Here is a 26,465-nt window from a genome sequence, read left to right as displayed (position 1 = left end):
TGAGCGTTGGCGATGAATTGATGACGGGCCCATTAGGATGGTACCTCATGACCAATTAAAAGTAGCCCATTAGATGAACTCAGACCTCTTCCCAATCTTGGCCCATTTTTTCATGCGAAAAAAACCATGCAGTTTCAGTGATGATGTCTTCTCCTGTATTACCAAATTCGTATTGGCCATCACATTAAGAAAATAAATAGGTAAGTAGAAAGCAACGTTATAGATAGTTTTTCATGCATGCAAATGCAATGGATGCATCGTCTTTTACATAACCCATGACATGGATGTTTCAAACATTTTGATTGCAACGCGACAAGGAATACCCCTTGAATTGTATTTGTCACGGCCGTACAATTACCGATGAAGTATGTAAGTGAACATGGAAATCCCAAATTATGCCATCAAGGTTGTCGTTTTACTCAAGAGGTTTACCTGTAAAGCTAAGAATAGGAAACATGTGCACACAATGAACATTTGTTAAATGTGATAGCAATAAATACCAAAGATACAAAATGTACCAATTTCTGATCACGGTATAATATTAATTAATCTGTATGTAATTCTCTTGGGATTTGACTTTTTAGATGAAAGATGTTTAGAAATTGAAAGGGGCGTCGATCCCTCTTTATTATGTGAAAGCCTAAGCTACTGCGATGAAAGCTTAGCTGCCATCCAATAAGGAAATTAAAGTTGCACGAATGATTACGAGTTTAGTTCGTACCACCAGACATGGAAGGAAACATTGCACGTTAAGTCTTTTAACAAATGAATGAATCGTGCGTGTAGTGACTTAAGCCGAAACTCGAAAAGATTTGTTGTGACCCAGTCGTCATCGGGCTTGAATGGTGAGCAAAAATTCGTTGGTTTAAAAAGATTCAATTTTCAAGAAAAAAAAAAAAGGCTTTGGCATTGAGTTGTTTAACAGAGGTTAGATGAATCTATTTATAAGCAGCTCACATCACAATCAATGCTGCTGGGGATGGTTCTGTGAGGAAGGTAAGGTTGAAGATGGAACAGATGAATCTTTTCAAAGAACAAATTTAAACTCTTGCCTGTTGTTGATAGGCCAATTTCCCCTACCAATTCCTTTTTCACCTCTTTCGTAAACTTGGCTTGATCATTTCTAAATGCCTATTTCTGGTCCCAATTATGAAAAATCAACATCCCCTGTACTGGAATTGGAACCCCCATTATTCTCGTGCATTTCCGACCTAATCATTGTGCATGTATTTTCTTTTTTTCAAATTTAACAATTAGATTACAAGCATGATTTACCTTAGTAGTTAAAATAAATTTTTATTGTTCCTAGAAGTCACGGGTTCAAGTACTAACAATTACGGTAAGGTGATTAAACGTTTATTTTTAAATGATTGAGAATATTTAGAACATATATTATTTTGTAATCACTTTAATTTAATTAAAAAAATTAGATTACATAATAATAAAAGCTTGAAACTGTTAAATATACATAAAATGTCCTCTCATCAATGCCAGATTGCATAAAGCCTCCATTTGACAACCCTACAAGCAAAACTAACCGCATCACAATAAACCATCCGTCTATCTAGGTGTCCTCAACATTGAAGAATGGGGAAGAGCTGGCTCCCGCTACTGGCTTTTTTAGTCCTTTGGAAGATAGTTCCAAATGAAGCGGCCATCACTGTGGGTGGTGGTGTTGGCATTGGTATAGGCAATGGTGGCGGCGTTGTCGGTGGTGGTGGTGTTTGGATTGGTGGAGGGATCGGCAACAGCCAAACTCCCCCTTCAGGCCCTTGGGTGTCAAAGCTGAGTGCTGCTTACACCGCTCTCCAAGCATGGAAATCTGCGATCACTGACGACCCATTGGGGATTTTGAAGACTTGGGTTGGCTCAGATGTGTGTGCTTATAAAGGGCTGTTTTGTGCTATGGATTCTGATTCTGAAACATTTGTTGCTGCCATAGATCTCAACCATGCGAACCTCCAAGGCATTCTTGTTGGTGAACTGTCTGTTCTTACAGATGTTTCGATCATTCATCTTAACAGCAACCAGTTCTCGGGCACCGTTCCCGACACTTTCAGAGGCCTTTCATCGCTTCAAGAGTTGGATCTCAGTAACAATCATCTCTCGGGTTCTTTTCCTAGAGTCACTCTGTACATTCCAAATCTTGTTTATTTGGACCTTAGGTTCAACAGCTTCTCGGGACCCATCCCTCAAGATCTATTCAACAAGGGGCTCGATGCGATCTTCCTTAACAACAACCAGTTCGAGGGTGAAATCCCTCAAAATCTGGGGAGTTCTCCAGCTTCGGTGATAAACTTGGCGAACAACAAATTCAGTGGGAACATCCCAGCTAGTTTCGGCTTCGCGAGTTCAAAATTGAAGGAGATTTTGCTTCTTAACAACCAGTTAACAGGCTGCATTCCACAAGGCGTTGGGGTGTTCTCGGAGATGCAAGTTTTAGATGTGAGCCACAACTCACTCATGGGTCATTTGCCAGACACAATCTCTTGCCTGACTGACATTGAGGTTCTCAATTTGGCGCACAATCAGCTATCTGGTGAGCTACCCGATTTGGTTTGTTCCTTGAGGAACCTCATCAATCTGACTGCTGCCTACAATTTCTTCTCTGGGTTTAGCCAAGAATGCTCCAAATTGTTCATCGGGAATGCCGGTTTGGACTTGTCGCTCAATTGTATCCCCGGGAGAGACATGCAGAGACCACAACCAGAGTGTTCTGTGATCCCTGGAAGTGGGTTGAGTTGTCTGAGAATTCCAGCAGCACAGCCTCTTGTTTGTGGGGCATTGCTAGGGAATTTGGAGGCTAATCTAACATCATCATCGCCTCCATGAATCTCATTACACAAGAAGTTAGCGTTTCCTTCAAGGATTTGATTCACATCTTTGTTATAAATGTTATCCGTCTTTGAATGGATAAGACGTGTATATTCAGGTATTTGAACAAGTCCAGAAAGGGATTTGTAAAGATGCTAACATAATATTCAGGTAGGGATGGAATACTTGTATAATCGGATCTTTACTACCCAAATCAAGGATCCGATTATAAAAGACAGAATTTGTATATAAATGTTATTAATGTAGTGTTTACTTTTTAGGCTCAGTCTTAGTAAATCTCGACACTGATATATGAACTGTCATCCTATTTTGTCCCTACTTTTCGTGAATATATTCCTATTGACAAAAGTATATTAAAGTAGGCTCAAGTTATGGACAATAAATCTCTATAAATTAATAATGTTATAATTAATTATTAGTTGGTCTAGTGAGATGAGACACTAGATCTCTTAAGTAAAGTCAGAAATTCGAACTTTAGCGTTTACGAATTGAGCAAACTGGATTGGGAGGGTCGCCCTCACCTTTGCAGTGCTCGTTCTGAATTAGTAGATCAATAGATTGGATATATGTAATTAATTTAAATAAAATAATATTAGAATCACATAATTTTATTAATTTAAAAAATATTAGTTAATTGATAAATTAATAAAAGATTATTTTCGATTCCACAAACCTACATTATTTTTTATAAATAAAACATATAGATTGTATTGAATAATTGAATGATGCTCATGTACAATGTGACTAATTAAATATAATATATACTCTTAAAAAATCAAAAGTCATTATAGTACGTAGTATTACTTAAAATTTAATGCAAGTTTATTGTAACTACTATTATTGGAAATCTCATTGATGATGAAACTGAAGATGATACAATGCATTTACAAATAATTACGCGGAATGAAACAACTTATAATTTTTGTTGCAGTATCAGAACACAACACCAGTACTTTTGGATGCAATAAAGAAAGTTAAAGATGAAATACAACTAAATTTAAAATTTAAGAAGAAACAAACAATAATAACATCATATTTTACTAAGTTGTCATAGGTTATAATATTGAATAGGTTATAAATTTATATAAAAGTTTTTAAAAAATATTATCTTATTAATTTAGACATTAGGTCTTAGAAGGTTATTAATTTATCGAAGTTCTACCGTACTTCAAATCATAATTTAATGAGCATATGATACACATCGAGCTAGGCCTGTAAACAAACCAAAAGTTCAGCAAATCGTTTGTGAACCATTCGGCGGGAAGTTCGTTTATGTTCGTTTATTTATTAAACAAACGAACATGAATAATATTTTTTGTTCGTTTAATTAAATGAACGAACATGAATAATATTTTTTTGTTCGTTTAATTAAATGAACGAACATGAATAGAGGACTCGTTCGTTTATTTACGTTCGTGAACGTTCGGTAATATGTTCGTTTATGTTCGTTCATTTATGTTTGTTTATGTGAGTTCATTTATGTTTGTTTATGTGCGTTCATTTATGCTTAGTACAATCTATCTAAATTAATTTAAAATATTAAAACCTAATAAATTTTAATATGATACCATAAATATTTTAAAATTCAATTAATTTTAAATACAAATAAAAAAGCTCAAAACAATTATATAAAATATAATCCTAAAATTGTTAGGAAAGAAAAAAAAAATATTTTCGTTTACGTTCATTTATGTTCATTTATTGTGTTCGTTTATAATTTAAATGAACGAATAAGAACATGCTATATTGATTAACGAACAAACATGAACAATAAATTTTTTGTTCGTTTATATTCGTATTTGTTCATTTATTCGGTTATAGTTAAACGCACGAACATACCCCGTACGTATTCGTTCGGTTCATTTATAAGCCTACATCGAGCCTTATCCTTGAAAGACAAGCAGAGAGCACATCAAGATACAGTGGACTCACATGCGTCTGAGAAGTACTCTCTCCCCTATCATTATTTAATCGTTCTAAAGTAAATTCAACAGGTCGTGGGGATAAAAACTGTTAATGAAAGTAAAGAATGTAAATGTAAAAAACCATGAACAAAAACAACTAAGTGTTCAATCTATACAATTTCAGTCCCCAAGGTACGTATGAACCCAACATCAAATTAAAGAACTGTTCAATGTGTGTGTGTCGAAAGAAAGAAGAAAAATACAAGACGATCAAAAACTGAGTGAATTATACGTAAGGATTTTATGTTTGTCAACCCAAGAAGAGCCTCTTCAAAGCCAAATGATCAGCAGGCACACCTCGTACTAAATAAAATTTGAAAAAAAAAGTATGAGCTAGAAAAAAAAAACTAAATTAAGGAGGAAAGAAGGGGAGTTAAATAGGGTTTAAAGAGAATGAATCGTTGCCGTGATCATGGCAAAGCTCTTTCCTGAGTTTACGCGAGAAAAGTTGGCAAGCATCCATGTTAAGATCAATGGCGGCTGATAGTGCAATAAACAATGCGGCATCAGCCATACATGTCACATGTTGCATCCCAACTTGTACCACAGGCTTGCTAATTTTTCCTTCACCTTCCACGGTCGCCCCCATCACGAAGCCCTTGACGGGTGACCTTAAACTCAATGCAAACGAGTCGTTTGATACTCTCTTATCTATGCAAAATTGACCACCCTTTTTTACACTCATTGTAGCTTCGGCAATAGGGATACCATTGTTTGGGCCGTTTTCGGTGACAAGTTCAAACTTGTAGCCTAAACCGTCGATAGGACCCCGTTCACGCCATGCTTCAAGACGACCCCATGGTTTCCAGCTGCTGACGGGGAAGCCGTTGGGGCGGAGAATTAGCCATGCACCGGGGTTTGATCTGGAAACCCGATCTGTGCCTGGGGAGGGTACAAATGGAGTGATCATCGAAGCAGCTGCAACGGGAGAGCCTGAGAGATCATGTATCATTATCAGCCATCCCTTCCTCTCCCTTCCTTGCCTTTCCTTTTCTCCCGATAATGTTCTCATCCATCCTCTATTCTTGTTACTAAAATCCGGTGAGAGAGATCTGATTGCACGATCGACAACGAGGTAAAAAAAGTAAGCAATCGGTACACAAAAGATTGCAAAAATAAAACAAATTAAACAAACACGTTTCCATCAAATAAGAATATCCAAAACAAAAAATCATCATCAAGCGTAAGTGCACATGGGAGAGAATCAAAGATGACAGTCAGGGAGATATAAAAAGAAAATTGTCTGTTTGACATCAACTAAACATGAGACCGAGAGATATTATTCTACATCAAGCATCAATAATAAGAGATTTTGTTCTCAAGCGGATCGTTTTCTAAAGAAAATTGAAGTTGAAGCAGAGTTCACCAATGGAATTTGATGATTTCATTAATTGTAGAACCTCTAAATCAGTACCGAAAAGCTGGCATAAAGAATGCAGTGACAGGGAAAGTAAGAGATCAAACGGATTCAACCATCATCATCTGGTTCCATTAATAACAATAAAGCTATGCTCTTTTTGGCTGTGATTTTCATGCCAAAGGATATCTTGATCAGATAATATAAAAAAAGCTATGCTTCAGCAACTATGGAATCCCATCCATTAAAACTTCAATTAAAGTAAAAAAATGGGCAATGCCATCGCCAACCTTACTCAAATGAAAAAAGAGAGCAAAAGACAGAGACTTTCCCGTCATCAGTTTGGCATTGATCCATTAAATTAGATAAGGTGTTAAAAACCGGTGGTGTTGGGAAACTAAAAGCAACAATCCCAGATGCATAACAGTGACGGAGACCCAAATCAAAGAACCATTAGACTGACTTTTGGGATCCAGTTAAAAGTGTAAAACTCACCGGAAATGATCCGTATTGAAAGTGAAAACGGAAAAAGAGGAACGTACCGAGATCTTGAGCGATCGGCGCTGAACTTGCAACTGAACACGGGTTGTCTAATGTTGCCTTGAATTTGAAACACGACGGGGCTACATTCCGGTTCTCCGCCGAATTGGAAGACGAATCGGGGATCTGGTTCAGCCTTGACCGTTAAGTGAAGTTTAGCGGTTGGTTTTTCCGGTTCGTTCCCCAGTTTCATCCACCCAGTTTGGAATACCGAGGGCCTGGTTTGTGACACAGCTAAGTCTATAGTGATCTGAACACGACCCACCAGCTTCCCAGAACTGACACCACACGTGTGATCCATCCTCCCAGTGTAGACTTCGATGCGCAGAGTCACGGGCTTCCCGGATAGACGCCGGAGAGTTAAGCTATCGAGGTGGAAACCGGCGGCGGAAGTTGAGGATTCGGGAGGAGAATCGCCGGAGCTGTTGCTGAGAGGTAACAAAACCGTTTGAGACGGGAAGTTTTTGAGTTTCAACTTGCAAAAACACGGCGTCGTTGTCGGGTAAACGCCGGAACCGGCTGGTTTGGTTGCCTGTGGGAGTTTCAGGGCCAATGATTCGACGATCAAACGAACAAATGGGCATGGATCCATGGCAGGAATTAGCCTTTTTCCCGGCTGTTTCAAGAGAATCGTGGGTGGGAGAGTTCTTTTAAAAGAAGGAAGGTGGCTCAAAATAAACGGTGTGGACGGTGAAGAGCTTCGTAAACATCTACGCTGTGGGTAGAACTGTGGAAGTCTCGAAGTCGGGTCAACAGCAAACCCCCTCTAGAATGTTTCGGTTCCTTTGTTTGTGTCTCAGGAACTTCGGCAGTGTTTTGTTTTAGACATGGTAGCATGTGTGGTGGTTTCGTCTTGGCTCTGGTTTGTTTGTTCTCGCGGGAAAATGGAAATTGGATGTGGATATGGAAAAGCTAACATGAAATCTGGTTGATTTTCTCGAGCAATTTGGACTGTCATTTGACCCCATTTTATCGGTGCTTTTGTAATCTCTTTTGGCTCTCAAATTAAATTTAGTTATTTACAGAAGAAAGCTAACAGAATTTTGGAATTTTACCCACAAATATAATTTTAAAATACTGAAGTTTAAACTCTTTGTTCCATGATTAGCTAACAGAATTAAATTTCATCAACCTTAAAATCATTTTAAAAAATACACGCTAAAGAAATTAACTGTAGAGACTAATATCGTAATTTAATACATATTAGTTTCATGAGTTAAAGAGTTTAATGTGGTTAGTTTATATAGATATATTATAGTGTTTATATTATGTTTTTTATAATATTGGATAAAAGTTAAAAGGTGTATTTCTTGACAATGTGTTTAGGTTATGTTTCCATGAGTTGCCTTCGATCGTTTTCATTACATTTTTATTTTAATTATATACATATAAATGTATTAAGAAGTTAATAAATTATTATTTGTTTAATTTTTAAGTTACCTTACGTCAACCTAAAAATTAAAAAAAAAATTGATTAATTACTTAATATTATATCATGTTATTACTATATCATCAACGTACAATATGATTAGTTAATGTATAAACTTTTACGACACCAACGATTCATAATTATATTATGAGATCTAACTAAAAATTATATTTTTTACCATCTTGAGGTAGACTAGACTATCACTATTTTTAATAGGGAAAATACACTACCGCCATTTCTGGAGTTTATAAAATACATCATGTCTATTTATCGGTAAAATGTCCATATGAACCATTGAATCATCTTATAATCTTTAAACCTATCATATGATATTTACAGTTTTTCGATCCATCAAATCAAAATAATTACTTTTGACAAATGTTTTTAAAGAGGTAGCCGGCAAAATAAAATTAAAAAAAAAAGGGATATGAGAAATTGAGGAGAAATGAGAGTTAATATCGGCTAGAAAATAAGGGCCCCCGAATGTGGGGACCACGACAGCTGGGTTAAGGCCGGCAAAATTGGAAGGGTCCGCCCAGCAGGACTTTGATTTGGTGGTCGGTCTGGGTGACCTCACTGACGGGATTTTTTAAGAAATACTAATAGCAGCAGCACCTCACGGATTGTTGACGTGGCATTCACCGGCGTCTCCTGATTTCCATGACGGCGCTAACAGAAATTTATTCTATTTGCTTTATCTTCCTTCCAGTTGTTGGTTAGCTTATAGCTTTGGTTTAACAAACGGCAACGATTTTTGGAACACCGTCCAGATCACAATTCCAACTTGTTTAGTCCTTTTCTTATTTTTCTTTTTAATTTCGGTGTTTTCTTAGTGCACAAGCCATTAAAAAAAGTCAAAAACGCTGTAACAAACAATTTTTGTTACATAAAAAAATCATTTTAGTTGGAATGGAGACACCTAATAAACCCAAAGAACATTGGTTTCATATATTCTTCCCTAGTTGTTGATCCACCGAACTCAGACCAACAAAAATCACATTGATTAATTAAAAGATTAATAAACGATCAAAGTAAAACTTGCACATGTTTTATTTTAATCATAACCTATAAACTTTTTTTTATTAAAGTAACATTCTCAGGTGATAATATATGGTTTAATTTTATTAAAATAAATAATATTTATTTACTAAAAAGTAAAATTTGATGGTCTTAATTGACGTGAATACTATTAGTTTTTTTTGCCTAGAATTGTTTTTTTATTTGTATAAAGTTTATGATGAGAATTTAAACCTTAAAAACACCAAAATATAATGATCCAATGTGCTGAATAAAATGTCATAGGAAAGTCTCACGTGCAGAAACTTTAATATTTTAGGTAATTTTTTTATTAAAAATATTAAAAAAATAATAACAAATTCAATAATATATTTTCGTAGTCGTATATTAAAACTATCTCACGGAAAAATATCTTAATGCCACGCAATCTTTACTTTTAACCTTCATCTTACCCCTACATCTCCTGGCTCCCAGTCTTTAGTTGATCCAAATACGATTAAAACCCATAATTTTTACTAGGTATAAGTTGATCTGTCAACCTGATAAAAAAATACAGTTACTTTTTTTTAAAAAGTTTCAAGTTTCCGGTCGAGTATCAGGCCCCACATTTCCCGCGTCGGGCACGGGTTACAAAAATAAATTTTTTTTAGTATTCAGAACTTTCGAGTACGTGGTTACATTTATTTTTTATATATAATAATATTACATATTTAACTATTAATAATTTTATATATTAAATTAAACTAATAAAATTTTAAAAAGAACTCCCACGGAAAAACCACTTTAAATTATATGTTTATATGTTGGAGTATGTAAATTGAACATTTAAATTTGTATATTTTTTTTAATTAATAATTTGAAAATGATAAAAATCGGGTACCCGATTATCCTAATTACGAGTACTTGATTACCGGTACCCACAATATCCGATCAAGACACGGGCCGATCAATCAAGTAGCCGAAACCCAAGTAGCCGGATTTAAACACCCATAATATTCACCTGTCCTTTTTTGCTTCTTTTTCAAACCACATCCATTTTATTTTTACCTTTATTTCTCCCCCAAATTTCGAGACCGACGCCAGTATTTCTTCCATTACGGGTACGTGGGTGGGGGACATTTATCAGATGACCGGCGAGTGGGAGGCAAGCGTGAAGGCGTCCCCCCAATCCACATTGTTTCTTTTGATCAACTATTTCCACCGCATCATATTTGTTTCGTTACTACGCTACTAAATGCTTTCATAAGACGCACATGCATGGTCCATCCACACTCCATAAGAGTATTGGCAGAGAAATTAATTTAGGAACTATAGCTACAATTATCATGTATTTTCAATGATAAAATGAATGTTTTTCTTCTTATACTATTTAAGTTTGATCTGTTATGTTTACTGAATATGCATGCGATATTCATGATTAACAATTTTTATGATCATTAAATATGATGATTATTAACGATAACATCTTCAAAGCATGGCGTCCTCAAGACCTCAATCGTATAAATTGGGTTGAGACATGGTTAGGTAATGTGGGCGTCATGAATATGTGGTAATGTGACATGGCACGACAGGATTGGTTGTTTCATGGAATTTTTAGAACATTTATGGTATGATGAGAGGGATATCTATTCATAAGTTAAACCAAAATGGTAGAAAACTAGTGAAGGGTTATTATGTATGGGCCAGTTTCCCAGCTATGTTTTTGCTTTCACTGTTTTTCCCCGATAAAAAAGAAAAACTAATCCTCCAAGTGCTACATATTTAATCGAATAGAATAAAGATTTGAGATATCAAATATCGAAATTAAAATGATTTATAGATGTTTAAAAAAAATATGACAAATGTTCGATTGTTGGAATTTAAATTACCTAAGTAATTTAAATATTTTTTTATTTACATCCACATACATTGGAAGATCAAATTAACTGATTAACTCGTAAAAAATATGTGAAGTATATTCAGGAATATATTTGACTGTACATGTGTGTAGCATCAACGGGTTTTTTTAACGTCGTCAAGTTTCACATCAGGACAATAGACAACCACTTTTTATATTTCCCCATTCTTTTTATTTACTTGCGTTATTTGTCATCAAATTAGCTGTCTCCGGGCCCACAATAAAGGAAGATTGGAGAGAGAAGGCAGAAAATCTGCAAGTGTTTTTCTCTGGTGCCCCACGAACCGATAAAAAAGTGTTTAATTTGATCCGGAGTTCGGGCCTATCACTGGTCGTGTTCGGTCCATGAAAAATGCAAGCCATTGTGAAAAAGCAATGGTTACCATAATTATTGTGGTGGTGGTGGTGATGATGATACCAGCTATGAAGCAAACATGGGGTTGGCACTTGGCAGGAAGGCTTGTGGTGATTTGGGTGTATCCCAATGTCAGATTTTGTGCAGCTTAAAAGGAGTCCACTCTCTAGCTACCACCATCTTTACGTAAACCTACCAAAGTCAATTATACTAATAATCATGCATCTTGGGTTGGCTGGCTCTCTGGTTTATTTTATGGAAAGGCAAACATAAATTATACTGCTTTATTAAACGACGAGGTCAGCGATGATCCCTCTTAAGAAACGCCATGCTGGACTGTTATAATCATCGTTTGTTCAACGACTGTTACAGTTTTGGTTCCTTGAATGAATAATGTGAACACGTAGGGCATACAAGGCAAGAAAATAGTGAAAAGAAGAAGAAGCTGTTTCTGGAATGACTTGTGATGCTTTAGGGAAAAAATTATGGCAAAGCGAAAGATCAACTGTCGAAATGCCAAATCATGACTGTTTCAGTTACTTGCTTAACGAGGCCAAACTTTAATTATTTCACGTCGACTTAAATGCACCACGTCCTCATAGTATTTGTGTTGTTGATTGTGTGCTTGGAGCTTGGACTTATCCTTGTTGAATGGGGCAACCGAGTTTGAACTTTGGGACACATTTTGATCCTAACAAAGCTCGAGTCCAACGTTAGACGAGGTTTATGAATCATGACTCGCCTAGACAAGGGATATAGGCTTCCTTTACTATTTAGGCCCATAGGGCTTTCTTTGCTTTGGGTATAATATGTTGTAATGTCCAAGACAATAAGCTCGCCAAATGTAGATCTTTCATGTTTAAAGTTTTGATTCTCTAATTGTGAAATCCCATTTTGATCCTAGATCATTCATGTTTAATTTTTTTTTCCTCAGGGTTAGATTTGACATCCCCACGAGTGATCAAGATGACATTTATTTGCTATTATATTAATCCTCCTTGCTTTGAACCATCGGATTGATTTGGATATGTGTTTTGCATTCGTGGATCATTTTCTCACATCGCTGGACTCTGATTTGTGGTTTGTCGGTAGTCTTCAATAGTTTCCCCCTTTGTGGTTTGTTTGCTGATGCTGTCAGATTTGTTTGTATCTTAATTTTGTTCGAGCATTGGTTAGATTTTTTAATCTTTTTTTTGTCCTTGTGTGATCTAGGTGGCTAGTTTTATGTCAATGGTTATAGGAAAATGTCCTAATTATAATTTAGTTTATGTTTACGGTTATGCTTGTAAATATTCATTGTAATTATGAATATTTCTTATTTTTAATAAAATTAGCAGCCTTCTATATAAAAAAATTGTTCTCTTATCATTTGTGCATACGATGGGTGCTAAACAATACATGACCCGATTAAAACATACCGGGTATTTATATTGAAAATACTCGGTTTTTGGGGTTGGGTACTCGGCTCGCTAAATTTTTTGGGTTTCTAGATAGGGTTCGATCACAAAATGTTGCTTAACCGGATACCTGCCGACCTGATACTCGATTTATCATATATATATTTTTTATTTTTTTATATTAAAATTTTATTTATAATTCTCAAATTATTTCACCCTAACATTCTAAATTCCTAATTTCTTAAATTTTACCACCATAACATTCTAAATTCTTAATTTCTTAAATTATTTCACATTAACATTCTAAATTATTTTTAAAAAATATTTATTTTAAGCTCGAAATATTTGAAATTTAATTATAGTTTTTTAAATATTTTTTCAATTATGTTATTTGATTTTTAAATTTTATATGTGAATTATATATTATATACCTTTAAATTTTAGAATATATATATATATTTAAAATAATATAATTTAAAAAATAAAAAAATATGAATCGTGTACCTGTGACCTAAAAATACATGTACCCGACTTACGGGTATTTGGATGTAATGGGTCGAGACACGGGCCAAAATTTTGGTACCTGGAATTGGTATCTTGTTTTGAACGCCCCTAGTACATACCGTATATAATAATTATTTATTAATAAAATACAAAACTATCAATTTAAGTAAATAAAATCAATATTAAATGTTGAAAATTAAAGAAATAATTGTTTATCGAAGTAAAGAAATGGTTGGGCATAAATAACAAAGGAAATAATAAATGAGATATCAATTTCTAGGATGGAAGTGAATGGATCCCAAAACCATAAGAACTACATGGGCCATACATTGGGTGTGATGTTATGTTGGGAATATAAATAAATATGTCATTCAATTCAACCAATCTTATAATTCATCCTTTGGACACCGACGCTGCATCTTTCCATGGGTCTCAGTAGACCTACATTTAAAAAAAAAATCTAAAAATATATATTAATAAAATATTTCATTTATTAAATAATATTTAAAAAAATAACTCAAAACTTATTTAAATATTTTTATTATACTCAAATTCATATATATATATATATATATATATATATATATATCTAATGAATGTTGACACAAGTGGTTGAGATTCAATAATTTGTGCTTGTAAGGTCAAGTTCAAATCCTATCACCGTCTCTTGGTGGGCAATCTGTAAATTCTTATGTAAATCCTAATCGAGAATTAGGTATGCCTTGACCCTGGACTAAATGAGTCACCCCTGACCTAAACTTTAATTTATCAATATATACGTGTGCGTGTCATCGAATTATAATTGGGATGGGAACATCGAAGAGCTCAAATAATATGGACTTCTTCTATATTTTACCTTCTTTAATCATTTTTTTTTTGAAATTAAAGGATTCATTATATTCTGATTACATCATTAATAATATATGTTTTAATACAATCAGGCTCATCATAGTAAAACCAGGACGGGTTGGACCTTTGTAACGAGTGTTGGCACAAGTGGTTGAGATTCAAGAATTTGTGCTTGTAAGGCCAAGTTCAAATCCTACCACCGCCTCTTGGTGGACAATTTATAAAGTCTTATATAAATCCCAATTGAGTATTATGTATGCCTTGACCCTGGACTGAAGGAGCCACCTCTGACCTAAACTTTAATTTATCAATATATATATGTGTGTCATTGAATTATAATTGGGATGGGAACATCGAAGAGCTCAAATAATATGGACTTCTTCTCTCTTTTTCATTCTTTAATCATTTTTTTGAAATTAAAGGATTCATTATATACCGATTGCATCATTAATAATATATGTTTTAATACAATCAGACTCATCATAGTAAAACCAAAATGGGTTGGGGTTCAACAAAGCCCAACGAGCAAGACTATGAGCCATTTTGTTCGCCTCAGGGTTAACATACATAATTTTAATCATGCTATTCGACGCAATCATCCCTTGAGCTTTGTTGAGAAACAAGTCGATTGTTGACACATCTTCTTTGCAGTTGGCGAGCCTATTAATGGTGGATATCACATCTCTTTAATGATCGTATTATGCCATTCGTTTTCGAGAGCGTATTTGATCCCTTCTGTGAAAGCCAAAACCTCAGTAGACTCTGCAATAAATAGGTAAGGTATCCGATGACACATCCCACCTAGCACCAATCCATGTGAGTCCCTTGCAACAATTCCAATGGTAGTTACATTGCCTGGGATAATGCAAGCTTCATCAACATTTATCCTAACCCAAGAGAGAGGGGATTTAGTCCACGTTCGAGGAGGAGAGGATATTGTCCTACTATACGTCCAACCTTTGGAAACTTCAGTGAATTCAGAATAAAGGTTGGAGGCGGAAACTACCATGTCTCTATCATCCTTAGTCTCATATTCATGGAGAGCTTATTTCGTGTATTCCATAAATTTCATAAAACACTATTAGTCTGGTAAGTCTATGTTGCTCCAACTGGGAAGCACCCCAGTCTAACCATTCTTTACATGAGTTGCCTTGCCACTCAATAATATCTCTTCTAAGTCCCGAGATCTCCAATACGTTTCTTGATTTGGGACAAACCTTCAGAGCGTGAAGAAGAGTTTCTAAGGCATCCCCGCATAAAGGGCATTTTTCTTCCGAGAGTTGAATCTTCAACAGTTTGTCTCCTGTTGGGACTGCATTGTGGCAAAATCTCCACCCGAAAATCTTAATTTTTGGATGGTAGCTTTGTGAGCATTTTCCATATTTTTCATTATCCCTTGGGATCCCTTTTCGGAGCAGAAGCCAATTGTATCATGATTTAGCCAAAAAGCATCCAGAGAAATGATGACTCCAGATGAGCTTATCAGGACTGGTGGGGGCAATCAGTGTTCTAAACACTTTATCCGCTTCAGCCTCAGTTAGGACATTCCTAATCTTGTTCGCATCCCATCTTGGAACCCTTGAGAGCATAAATTCCGTGCATTTGATATGATTGTCATAGCTATCTACATAGGTATTTGTCCAAACAACTAGGGAGGAGTCACCCCATGTATCCCTGAAAAAACGAACATGTTTTTCATACCCGACTCCTTAAAAGAAACCGTCTTTAAAGACCTCCTTAGCTTTAAATATCCTTATCCATGCGTGAGAAGGTCTATCTCCTAGTTTGACATCAAGGACTCCTGATTGGGGAAGTATTTTACTTTAAGAACTTGCCTTGCAAGGGAATCAATGAAGAATTCGCCATACCTGGGATCCCAACAACGCAAAATTAAACAACTTTAGATCCTTGAAGCCTAGCCCCTTCTCTCTTGGCTCTGCAGATCTTGTCCCAAGACATCATAGCACATCCTCTTTTGTCCTGCTTACCTTTCCACCAAAAAGTCCGAATCTGGGAAGTGATGTCCTCAATAATTCCCTCCGGGAGAAGGTAACATGACATGACATAGGTGGGGAGGGCTTGCGCCACCGACTTAAGAAAAACCTTCCGACCTCCAAAGGAAAGAAGATTCCTGGTCCAACCTTGAATACATTTAGTAGTTTTGGTGCAGACAAAACTGAACGTGCTCATTTTCTTTTTACTGATAGCCAAAGGCAAGTTAAAATAGTCTCATGGTTCTTCTTTTTCAGTTACTCCAAATACCTTCATAATATTGTTCCGATGATCCAATATGAGTTGTTGCTGAAGCATATATTAGATTTATCATAGTTAATCTTCTGTCTTGAAGCTTCTTCGTAAGTACTTAATAGGCTTTTCACCTTTCGGGCTTCCTTAATGGAATTCTTGAAGAAGAGGTTACTATCATCAGAATATAGAAGATGCGTGATCCACAAACCTCTACGACCGGCTCTAACTCCTTTGATATGATTTTTACGGTGAGCGTCGTTAAGTAATGCCGATAGACAGTTCTTACATATAGAAAAAGATATGGGGAGAGGGGGTCTCCTTGTCTGAGCCCCCTATCCGGGGTGAAGGCCTCTAAGAGTTGCCCATTTATTCTAATTCGAAAGGTGACAGAGCAAATACACTTCTTAATTAGTGCTATGAAGGGATCAGAAAAGCCCATTTTCTCCATAACGCCCAGAATAAAATCCCATTCCACCCTATCATAGACTTTTTTCATATCTAGTTTGAGTGCAGCTCTTTTGTTAGGGCCATTTTTTTTAGCTTTTTAGATAATGGGCAATCTCATTAGCAATAAGAAAATATATGAGATACGTCTACCCGGGACAAAAACACATTGGTTGACCACATACAACGTGGAATGACAGGTTTAAGACGGTTGATTAAAACTTTAGCCGCGACATTATAGCCACCATACACATATTAATAGGTCTGAAATTTTTCATAGATTTCAGGTTATTACTTTTTAGGATGAGCACTAAGACAGTACGATTAACATTCTTAGAGTTCGTAAGACCATTCAAAAGATCAAGACATAAATTAGTAAGGTCAGAATCAACAATATCCCAAAAAGATCGATAAAAGGATCCATAAAGACCATTAATACCTGGGGTGAATTTGCGAAAAGGCGAGAAGAACTTCCTCCTTTGTGAACGGTCAACAGAGCATGTAATTATTATCGGGTGAGACATGGGGATGGCAGAATGACCCGAACCCGAAACCCGGTCAAGTTCGGGTCGGGACGGGTATTGGGGATTTTTTCGGGTTCGGGGCAAGGTATCTCTGTCCCGCCCCGCCCCGCTCCGATTATATTATATAATATTTTTTTTATTTTTTTATTAATTATATATATAATATTTTATATATTTTATATTAATTGTATATATATATATAATATTTTCGGGTTCGAGTATAATATTTCGGGTCAGGTTTGGGGACGGGATAAAAAAATCCCCGACGGAACATCCCGATAAAAAACCCGACGGGAATCAGGTCGGGAACGAGGATTCATTTCGGAGACGGGGCGAGCAAAACCTGCCCCGAACTCGCCCCGTTGCCGTTCCTAGAGACACATCTCTCAACTGCATTCAGGATTGCAAAGGAAGGCTCCACTTTGGACGATTGGAAGAGAGGTATAAAGGAGCTTAGCTGGTTTTGTTTGCCACGACCTTTCCGGTTGCTTTTTGATAGAGTAAATTAAAAATGGCAAATAATTAGCAACTGAATAAATTATAACTATTTTCTTTTGTATTTTGTCCCAAAAAGGGGATATTGATACGTAACAGGTGTTCTGTCAGTAGTAAAGAAAATCAAATTATATTTGAAATTTAAATCATTTTTTAATATTTTAATATGATTTCAGAATAATATATGCTTTATGATTTAAAATTTAAGTCTTGGAGTTACGACAAGAAAAGGAATTTGCATAATTAAAAAATAAAATAGTGTAGCGGATCTCGTTGTTTCAACGCTATATCTGGCTGTCTCTTGCATAGCTCACTTCGCCTTTGTCCATTCAGTCAAAATTCTTTCCCAGTTTTCTTCTAAGAGAGCACATCAGTGAAAACTTCATCGAAGAAGAAAAATAATATATTCGAGAGAAGTAGAGGAAGGAGAAAATGTCGTGGCAAACGTATGTAGATGATCACTTGTTGTGTGAAATCGAAGGCAACACTCTCTCTGCCGCCGCCATCATCGGTCAAGACGGCAGCGTTTGGGCCCAGAGCTCCAATTTCCCTCGGGTTGTTTTCTTTTTCTTTGAAGTTCTTCTTCCCCCTCCGCTTTGATTTATCATTTTTACCTTTTCCCGGTTTCCGAAATAGTTGAGTAAAGAGATCCGATTCCTATGATTGAATTTCTCTTTTTGCATGATTTATTAGCTGATCTGATTTGCTCAGTAAGGATTGGTATTTGTTCAATATTTGCTTAAACCAAAACTGATGTCTTTTTCCTCTTCTCCAAAGTTCCAACTTTGGCTATGATTTATTGAAAGATTTACTTTTTCATGCGTGGAAATTACAAGATTCCTTATGAATCCCTTTTTTTTCCTTTCTATTTGTTAGTTTTATAAGAATTAATCATCGTTTTAATAAAATGAGATAAGTTGTGCTAATGGATCTGCAAATGACCACGATATAAGCAATGATGATATATGTAATAAGTGAGTGAAATATTTCTGCTAATAATGTCTATTCGACTTTAAAGGTAGGTTTTTTTTGTGATTTAAACTATGAAAGGTTATGTTTTTGCTATTTTTTTTATAAACATATTATGTTGTTTCTTGGTTCTATGGTGAATTCAGTTCAAGCCAGAAGAAATCTCTGCTATTATGAATGACTTTGTTGAACCTGGATCACTTGCCCCCACCGGATTGTACCTTGGTGGCACAAAATATATGGTGATCCAAGGAGAAGCCGGAGCTGTTATTCGAGGGAAAAAGGTGATGTTCTCAACTTTTATTTTGTTTATAACACTGAAGAATCTCACGCTCAAATGCATTTTTTACATTGTGCTGGATGCAAAGAGATTTGTCATTTATAAATTATACATTTTGTTCCAAGCATACTTTTAATACATAGAGCACCTAAGAAAGTGTTATTTTCTACTTGTTTTATGACACTTCAAAGTCTCATATCTACGTCGTTTGCAATCGGCATTTGCTGTTACATTTTTTATATGCAGCTGTTATCTTGTATCCCCAAACCCTGAGATTCCTCAAGGGGACTGTATTTTCTCCAGATAGAGATTCCTTGAGGAAGGAGAGATAGATGGTCACTACTGCATAAATTTTCGTACTATTGGTTTTATCTGGTGGCTGCATTCTGAGCCTTTTGTGATTTTAACTTTCAGGGGCCTGGAGGAGTTACTGTTAAAAAGACCAATCAAGCCTTGATCATCGGGATCTATGATGAACCAATGACTCCTGGCCAATGCAACATGATTGTTGAAAAGCTCGGTGATTATCTCATTGAACAGGGTCTTTAATTTATTTAGCTTGCCTTAATTGTCGCAGTTCTTCTTGGCTTCTTTTTTCTATACGAAAGTGCACCTGCCACCTCCCGTAATAATGGTTGGATCGAGTTAAAATAACAGTATTAGTAGTATTAAAAGTCAAGGGGAACCTTTTTCCAGAAACAATAAGCTTGATGTTTGTAATAGTGATATGCTTGTGATCCTCTTGCTTTGTTTCTGTTCTTGTTTGATGAATGGTATTGTCAAGATTGTGGAGCGAGGTACTTTTGTCTACATTTGCAATGAATTACGCCATTTTTTCTGTCTCTAAAAGCATTAGGACTTGTGTTACAGAAATCCAACTGGAAGATCTTAACATCTATATTGTTTGGAGTCTCACAAGAAAATAAGGAGATATATGATTTCTAAGAATGTTTGAAATATACGATTTTTTTTAACTCTAGCCATGTACATGTCGAGATACTTCCTCGTGTGCATGAGTACTATAGCATAAATAGCATTGATAAAACAGGTTACAAGAAGTGGAACAGTGGATGTACGTTCTCATTATTCAGTGCTTCATTAGCACTACCAAATACCAAGAGTACACTAGAGGCGACCTTCTCAACATTCTTTAAAATAATGCAACTTAACATATTACAACGTCAAACGATAAAAGGAACTTAGAACCATTTTGCAGATATCCCAATAGGAAGGGCGACAAAACAAAAGATATGGGTACATAAGATGTCTCAGGATTTGTACTTACAGTAATAGATGCAATTACCATAGCCTGAAAAAATATAATAAACAGATAAGCATTTCCAGGAAAGCAAGATCCTTCCATATTGAAATACTAAATGACAGTAAAGAGCATCAGCGTTGGAACAAATTAAGGTAAAACAGTAGGCTTACTGGGATCCTTGTCAACTTTGATGGCATTTCCGTGGAAACTGCAGGAAACATCGGTAGCCCCATTTTTCTGGTAGTAATTGTTAAATGCAAAAGAGGCATGAGAAAATAGAGTATTTGGCTCAAAACATGGCTGGTTAGGCTGAATTGAAGAACAGTCGGCTTTTCCAGGTCCACAAGCCCAATCTAATGCAGTCTGTAAGTTCGTTTCAGAAGCCTGCCGAGAAGCAACGCACCAAGTTCTACCATTTGGATCGCTACTTTTTACTGTGGAAGAGTCTCATGAAATCATATATGAAAATAAATATTGTTATGGTACAGGAGATGAGATGTTCCAGAACCTGTACTTACCGTTATAGATGCAATTACCATAGCCTGCACAATAATAAAAAGGGTTAATGGAAAGCTTTTAGAACTTGAAAAATCATGTAATCTTGTAATCAGATTCTGCATGAAGTAATTGACTTACTAGGGTCAATATAAACTTTGATCCCAGTTCCTCCAGAACTGCATGCTTCATCAGTAAGCCCATTTTTCTTGTAGTAATTGTTGAACGCAAATGAGGCGCGAGAAACTAGATTATCTGGTTCAAAGCATTGCCCGTTGCCAGGCTGGAGGGCAGAACAATCCGCTTTTCGCGTCAATATAAACTTTGATCCCAGTTCCTCCAGAACTGCATGCTTCATCAGTGAGCCCATTTTTCTTGTAGTAATTGTTGAACGCAAATGAGGCGCGAGAAACTAGATTATCTGGTTCAAAGCATTGCCCGTTGCCAGGCTGAAGGGCAGAACAATCCGCTTTTCGCGTCAATATAAACTTTGATCCCAGTTCCTCCAGAACTGCATGCTTCATCAGTGAGCCCATTTTTCTGGTAGTAATTGTTGAACGCAAATGAGGCGCGAGAAACTAGATTATCTGGTTCGAAGCATTGCCCGTTGCCAGGCTGAAGGGAAGAACAATCCGCTTTTCGCCCAATCTAATGCCTTCTGTAAATCCTATTTCGGAGCCCGAGGAGAAGCAATGCACCAGCTTCTCCCACTTGGAGTTGGATTGGTTCCTTTTCCAGGGAACTCCAGGTAATATACAGGTGTCATGTCCGGATAAAATATACCCCAGTTTCCCTCTATTTCTGATCCCTGCTTCTTGTTCTCATTAAACAAGGATAAAATATACACATCCACCCCTACATTAGGCCTAGCAGGTGTACCAGACATAACATGAACGTCACCAGGCATGGCAGTTGCACGAGAAACATAGCTAACATGACGAATCAAGATCTTATTATAAGTCATGGCATTATCAATAGTAAAATACTTATCTCCTGGTGGACCTCTCGTGCCATATCCAGTTTCTTTAACAATACTCTTCATGTCATTGTAGTTTTGATCGGCCAAGGGAAAATGAACAACATCAAGTTGGGCGTCATGTACGGTCATTGATCTTCTGAATCGATTGACGATGGTGAAATACACGGGCATATAACGGAGCATCAAACATGTTGTTGTAACGGTAACCGGTATTCCAATCTACAAAGGCTCGGTCGGATGGCTCAAACAGAGCAAAATTCAAAGAGGAATCGTCATTAATAGTAAAATAAGGATATATGTTGACTATAAAAGGTGATCGGTTCTCATTCAGGAATTCCAACAAAGGGTCCAAGACAAATGCAAGGGCACCATTAAAAGCCCCTTCAGAAGGTGGGAACGAACAAGAAATAACCCCGAAGGAGAATGCAGTTGAGACCTTGATATTTTCTTGGAGGTTAAACGTTTTCAATGCCGAAACGACGTTTTTCATGGCAGGCACAACCAATTTGGCGGACTCATCCTGGCTCTTGGTGACTTCGTTACCTACAGTAATGTAGGTGTATTAGTTACCTACAGTAACTCGATAAAACCCACATTACACAAGTACCCATACAACTTATTGAACCAATTCCACGGTGCTTGTCACAAGCCATAGAACGCCTTTTTAAGCTTGCACACAAACACTTCACCATGCACGCCACGTTGTTCGAACCCCTCAGGCTGTTTCATGTACACCTCCTCATATAGATTCCCGTTAAGGAAAACGTTGTTAACGTCCACTTGTCGAACCTGCCACCTACGAGAAACAGCCACAGGCAAAAGCACATGTACAGTTGTGAACCTAACGACCGGGCTAAAAGTATCGATAAAATCATAACCCGGTACTCGAGAGTACCCTTTGACCACAAGCCTAGCCTGGTATCAGCTAACAGTACCATCCGAATTATACTTTACTCGAAAGATCCATTTCGCACCAATCACTTTTTTGTGGTGGTAACGGAACAAGTACCCACGTGCCATTATCCAGCAGGGCTTTATATTCCAACTTCACTGCTTGGCGCCAATGTTTACTCCTAAGAGCATCCTGCACGCTAGGAGTGTCAACATGGAAAGTATTATGAACTTTAGGTTTAAAAATGCCCGCTTTACTACATGTCACCATATGATGATTATTTACTGGGCCCGCCACCACAGTCGCTGCACTATGTTGCACCAACTCCATAGGAGCACTGCACGCGTTACGGTGTTCGGCAGATTTGTCCTGAGCAGCCTCAGGCACAGTGTTTGCATCAGCAAGACCTTCCACACTCGGAACTGCATTTTCAGCAAAAGAGGGACTGACCGACTCATGACCAGATTAAGACCCAATAGCAGCACGAGTTTGCGAAGAATGATCGGCAGCCCCAGATGCAGGAACAGGACTCGAACCCTCATTAGGATTAGCTGGACCACCAAACCGCCCCAGCACCGGAAAGGGGACCCGCCAAGCTGACGTAGCACCAGGCTTAGCAACCACAGAACCTGACCCAACTGAAGCACAAGGAAAACAGATCCGTTAAACCTCACATGCCACGAAATATAGATTCTTCCAGTAGAATCCAAGCACTGATAACCACGGTGCTGTGGCGAATAACCAAGAATACACACGCCTTTGAGCGAAAAGCAAACTTATATTTGTTATAGGCTCGCAGGCACGGAAACCACTGGGTGCCAAACACACGAAGAAACTGATAGTCAGAAGCCTTATTATACAGTTTCCGGAACGGCGAGAGACCTCCAAGAACCGCCGTTGGTAACCTGTTGACCAAATACGCAACTGTAAGAACGGAAAAGGACCAAAATTTAAATGGGTCAGAAGACTGAGCAAGAAGTTAGGGCAGTATCAATGATGTGTCTGTGCTTGCGTTCCACCACTTCGTTCTGTTGAGACGTGTGTGGGCATGTCTCCCGATGCTGAATACCATCGGTTGCAAGCTTCCCCTTAAGAGCGCGAAATTCACCACCGCCATCAGTTTGCAAGGCCACAATACTAGCACCGAACTGATTCTTTACAAGCGGTAAACGCTTGAAACGCATTATTTTTCACATTCAAATCAGACTATAACAGTATATTATCATGATAGATATAAACACAACAATTCCAAACAATAACTTACCTTCTCTAAATTGTTTGTCTTTGTCTGCTGAGTTTTGAAATTGAGAACCTATTGTTACTTTCTTTTTCAAATTTCAACAATCAAATTCAATTTGAGAACTTAGGGTTTAGAAATGGTATTTGAGATTTAAAGAAGCTAGGGTTTAAAATTCCTAAGTTGAAGAAAGGAGAAAACTCTGAAAAGAAAGTGAGGAGATAGTGACGTAAATGGGCGTCTGTTGGTTGGTTTTTTTTTTAATCATGGGTTGTGCTTTTTTTTACATTTAATTTATTTTCTTTTTAATTTTTTATGTAAATGTATTTAATATGCTATTTGTCATTTTTTATTGCTCTATATGTTTTTTTAACTAACGTTACTTTTCCATTTAAAATATTCACAGTTTCAAACTTTAATTACCTATTTAAAAAAAAAAATACTTTAAGTACTTAAAAGAAAAAAAGTGATATACTTTAGGTATTTATTTGTGAATAAGCTAAAAGAGTTAAATAATTCTTTGTTTCTTTTGAATTTTTATGTTGTTTTACATATAAGGTAAACTACACATTTAATATTTAAACTATTAGATTTGATCAGTTTTAATATTTAAAATTTTAATTTTTTAAAATAATACTAACGTTTAATTTTAATTTCATCTCAGTACCCTACCGTTAAAAAATTAACGATTTTAGTATCTAAATTATCAATTTTTGTAAGTTTTAATACTTAAACTATCATTTTTCTTGAAAATTTAATGTTAAATTTTGAACGAAATATTAAAAATAAAATAAAAATTAAATTTTATATATAATTTTTAAAATATTAAAAATTTATATGTTAAAACATACTAAAACCGATAGTTTATATATTAAATACATACTTTACCCTTTGACTGGATTGTCTGCATGAGTGCAATTATTGCTGTAACTATTACTAACAATTACAAATCCAGTAATTTATTGAAGTACTTTCTCATTTAATTAACTTTGGTACCTTCCCACCACACTAATGTACGAACCTTTTCTTTTGTTAATGAGTAATTTATGAGACATACGTGCAAGTAAAATAAACATAAATATTGTTGTAGCAGGGGAAATTGCTAATCTAAACCGTAAAAAAAAAAAAAAAGTTATATTCCAAAAGGCTTCCTTGTCCTTCAAATTTTATATAGTTTTAAAAAAATCAATTTTAGGAGTTGTTTGTTTACTTTAGAATGATTAAGCGTTGAATAATTCAAATGCTAAATGATTCAGAGGTTCTGAATGGTTTGACTCTGAATGTGACATGATGTTTGATAACTGGCTCTGAATGATTCAAAATGTACTTCTGTGCTAAATCATTCAACACTGTTTTGTTGAATCAGTCAACACTGAATCATTCAGAGGTGCGAAACAAAAGCGTTGAATGCTGAACGGTTCAACATTCAGCGCTGAATGATTTCATTAAGACGCAAACAAACAACCTCTTAGTTTTTTCTTCTTCTTGTGCTATAGTAAATAATTTTTTTCCTTTATCTTTATAATCGACGACAACTTTAATCTTAGTATTGATCATCGATCGTCGGTATTTAATGTTTTTTTTTTATTTTTATCACATCGTATTTTTTTTGTATTTTCTTATTTCTAATGACTTATTTTATAGCACGTTTCTTTATGATTTTTGGCATATTTTCGATCGTTTGACCATTGTTTTTTAATTATCTTTTTGTAGTGTTTGAGTTGTCATCGTCACCACTAATCAAGATAGAGTTTATTTGTTATCATATTGATTTTTATTGCTTTAGACTATCAGATTGAAATTGGATACTTGATTTGCGTTTGTGGAGAGACCTCTCACGTCATCCGATTATGATTTGTAGTTTATCAGTGATCTTTTCAATAGTTTAATCTCCGTTTATGGTTCGTTTAACGATGCAGACAGATCTGTTTGTATTTATCTTTTATCCGACATTATTTGATTAGGTTTTAATTTCAACCTCTTTCCTTATAATAATTATAATAGAATGTCCTTATTGTGTATTTAGTTTACGTTTGTGGTGGTAAATTTTCATTTTAATTTGAATATTCTTTATTTTCATTAAAACTAACCGCTCCATCTTGTAAAAAATAATATTCCAACGTATATTTTTAATATATAAAATAATTAATTTTCCAAGTTTAGTTTAATTAATTATTAAATTATATTTTATTATTTTATTATTTAAATATAACTCTCAAGCATTTGACATCGAGCGTTCACACCCGTGACATTCTCAGTGCTCGAACCATAAACCTCGAGGAATAAAAATAAATCATTTACCACTGAAATCACTTGATTCTTACTACGTTATCATAATTATTTATACATATTTGTTACTAACTTTGTAATTTAGAAAAAAATATAAACTAAAATGGTTATTGTTTATGATATTTTTCAAACTGAAATCAATTTTTATCTATTCATGTCATATTAATTTAGTGAAATATTATAAAAAGTAAAAAAAATGGATAAAGACA

General features: G+C 35.8%; 3 protein-coding genes and 1 pseudogene across 5 annotated transcripts; 2 read left to right on the top strand and 2 right to left on the bottom strand.

The window, feature by feature from the left end:
• Positions 1–1,522: 1,522 nt before the first annotated feature.
• LOC120166484 (leucine-rich repeat extensin-like protein 4) lies at positions 1,523–3,008 on the top strand. Of its 2 annotated transcripts, XM_039175742.1 has the most exons (2): positions 1,523–2,539; positions 2,619–2,827. In XM_039175742.1, exons 1-2 carry the CDS (start codon positions 1,588–1,590, stop codon positions 2,720–2,722), a joined length of 1,056 nt encoding a protein of 351 aa, XP_039031673.1. In that variant the 5' UTR covers positions 1,523–1,587; the 3' UTR covers positions 2,723–2,827. The 2 variants fall into 2 exon arrangements, with proteins under 2 accessions (XP_039031673.1, XP_039031672.1); XM_039175741.1 differs by having other exon boundaries at positions 1,531–3,008.
• Positions 3,009–3,044: 36 nt separating this feature from the next.
• Positions 3,045–19,918, top strand: LOC120166485 (profilin). 2 transcript variants are annotated; one of them, XM_039175744.1, is made up of 5 exons: positions 3,045–3,058; positions 11,133–11,141; positions 18,249–18,409; positions 18,970–19,107; positions 19,518–19,918. In XM_039175744.1, exons 3-5 carry the CDS (start codon positions 18,287–18,289, stop codon positions 19,650–19,652), a joined length of 396 nt encoding a protein of 131 aa, XP_039031675.1. In that variant the 5' UTR covers positions 3,045–3,058; positions 11,133–11,141; positions 18,249–18,286; the 3' UTR covers positions 19,653–19,918. The 2 variants fall into 2 exon arrangements, with proteins under 2 accessions (XP_039031675.1, XP_039031674.1); XM_039175743.1 differs by lacking the exons at positions 3,045–3,058; positions 11,133–11,141 and having other exon boundaries at positions 18,192–18,409.
• On the bottom strand, positions 4,995–7,586 carry LOC120166483. Its single transcript, XM_039175740.1, has 2 exons — positions 6,699–7,586; positions 4,995–5,851 (listed from the first exon to the last, which is right to left on the bottom strand). Exons 1-2 carry the CDS (start codon positions 7,286–7,288, stop codon positions 5,173–5,175), a joined length of 1,269 nt encoding a protein of 422 aa, XP_039031671.1. The 5' UTR covers positions 7,289–7,586; the 3' UTR covers positions 4,995–5,172.
• A 194-nt stretch (positions 19,919–20,112) lies between the features above and the next one.
• LOC120166486 lies at positions 20,113–24,175 on the bottom strand (annotated as a pseudogene).
• Positions 24,176–26,465: the final 2,290 nt, after the last annotated feature.

This window comes from Hibiscus syriacus, unplaced genomic scaffold, assembly GCF_006381635.1.
Source record: "Hibiscus syriacus cultivar Baekdansim isolate YM2019G1 unplaced genomic scaffold, ASM638163v2 tig00111640_pilon, whole genome shotgun sequence".
NCBI lineage: Eukaryota > Viridiplantae > Streptophyta > Magnoliopsida > Malvales > Malvaceae > Hibiscus > Hibiscus syriacus.
Note: the sequence above shows the minus strand (reverse complement) of the source record. Positions and strands in the feature narration are given on the sequence as shown.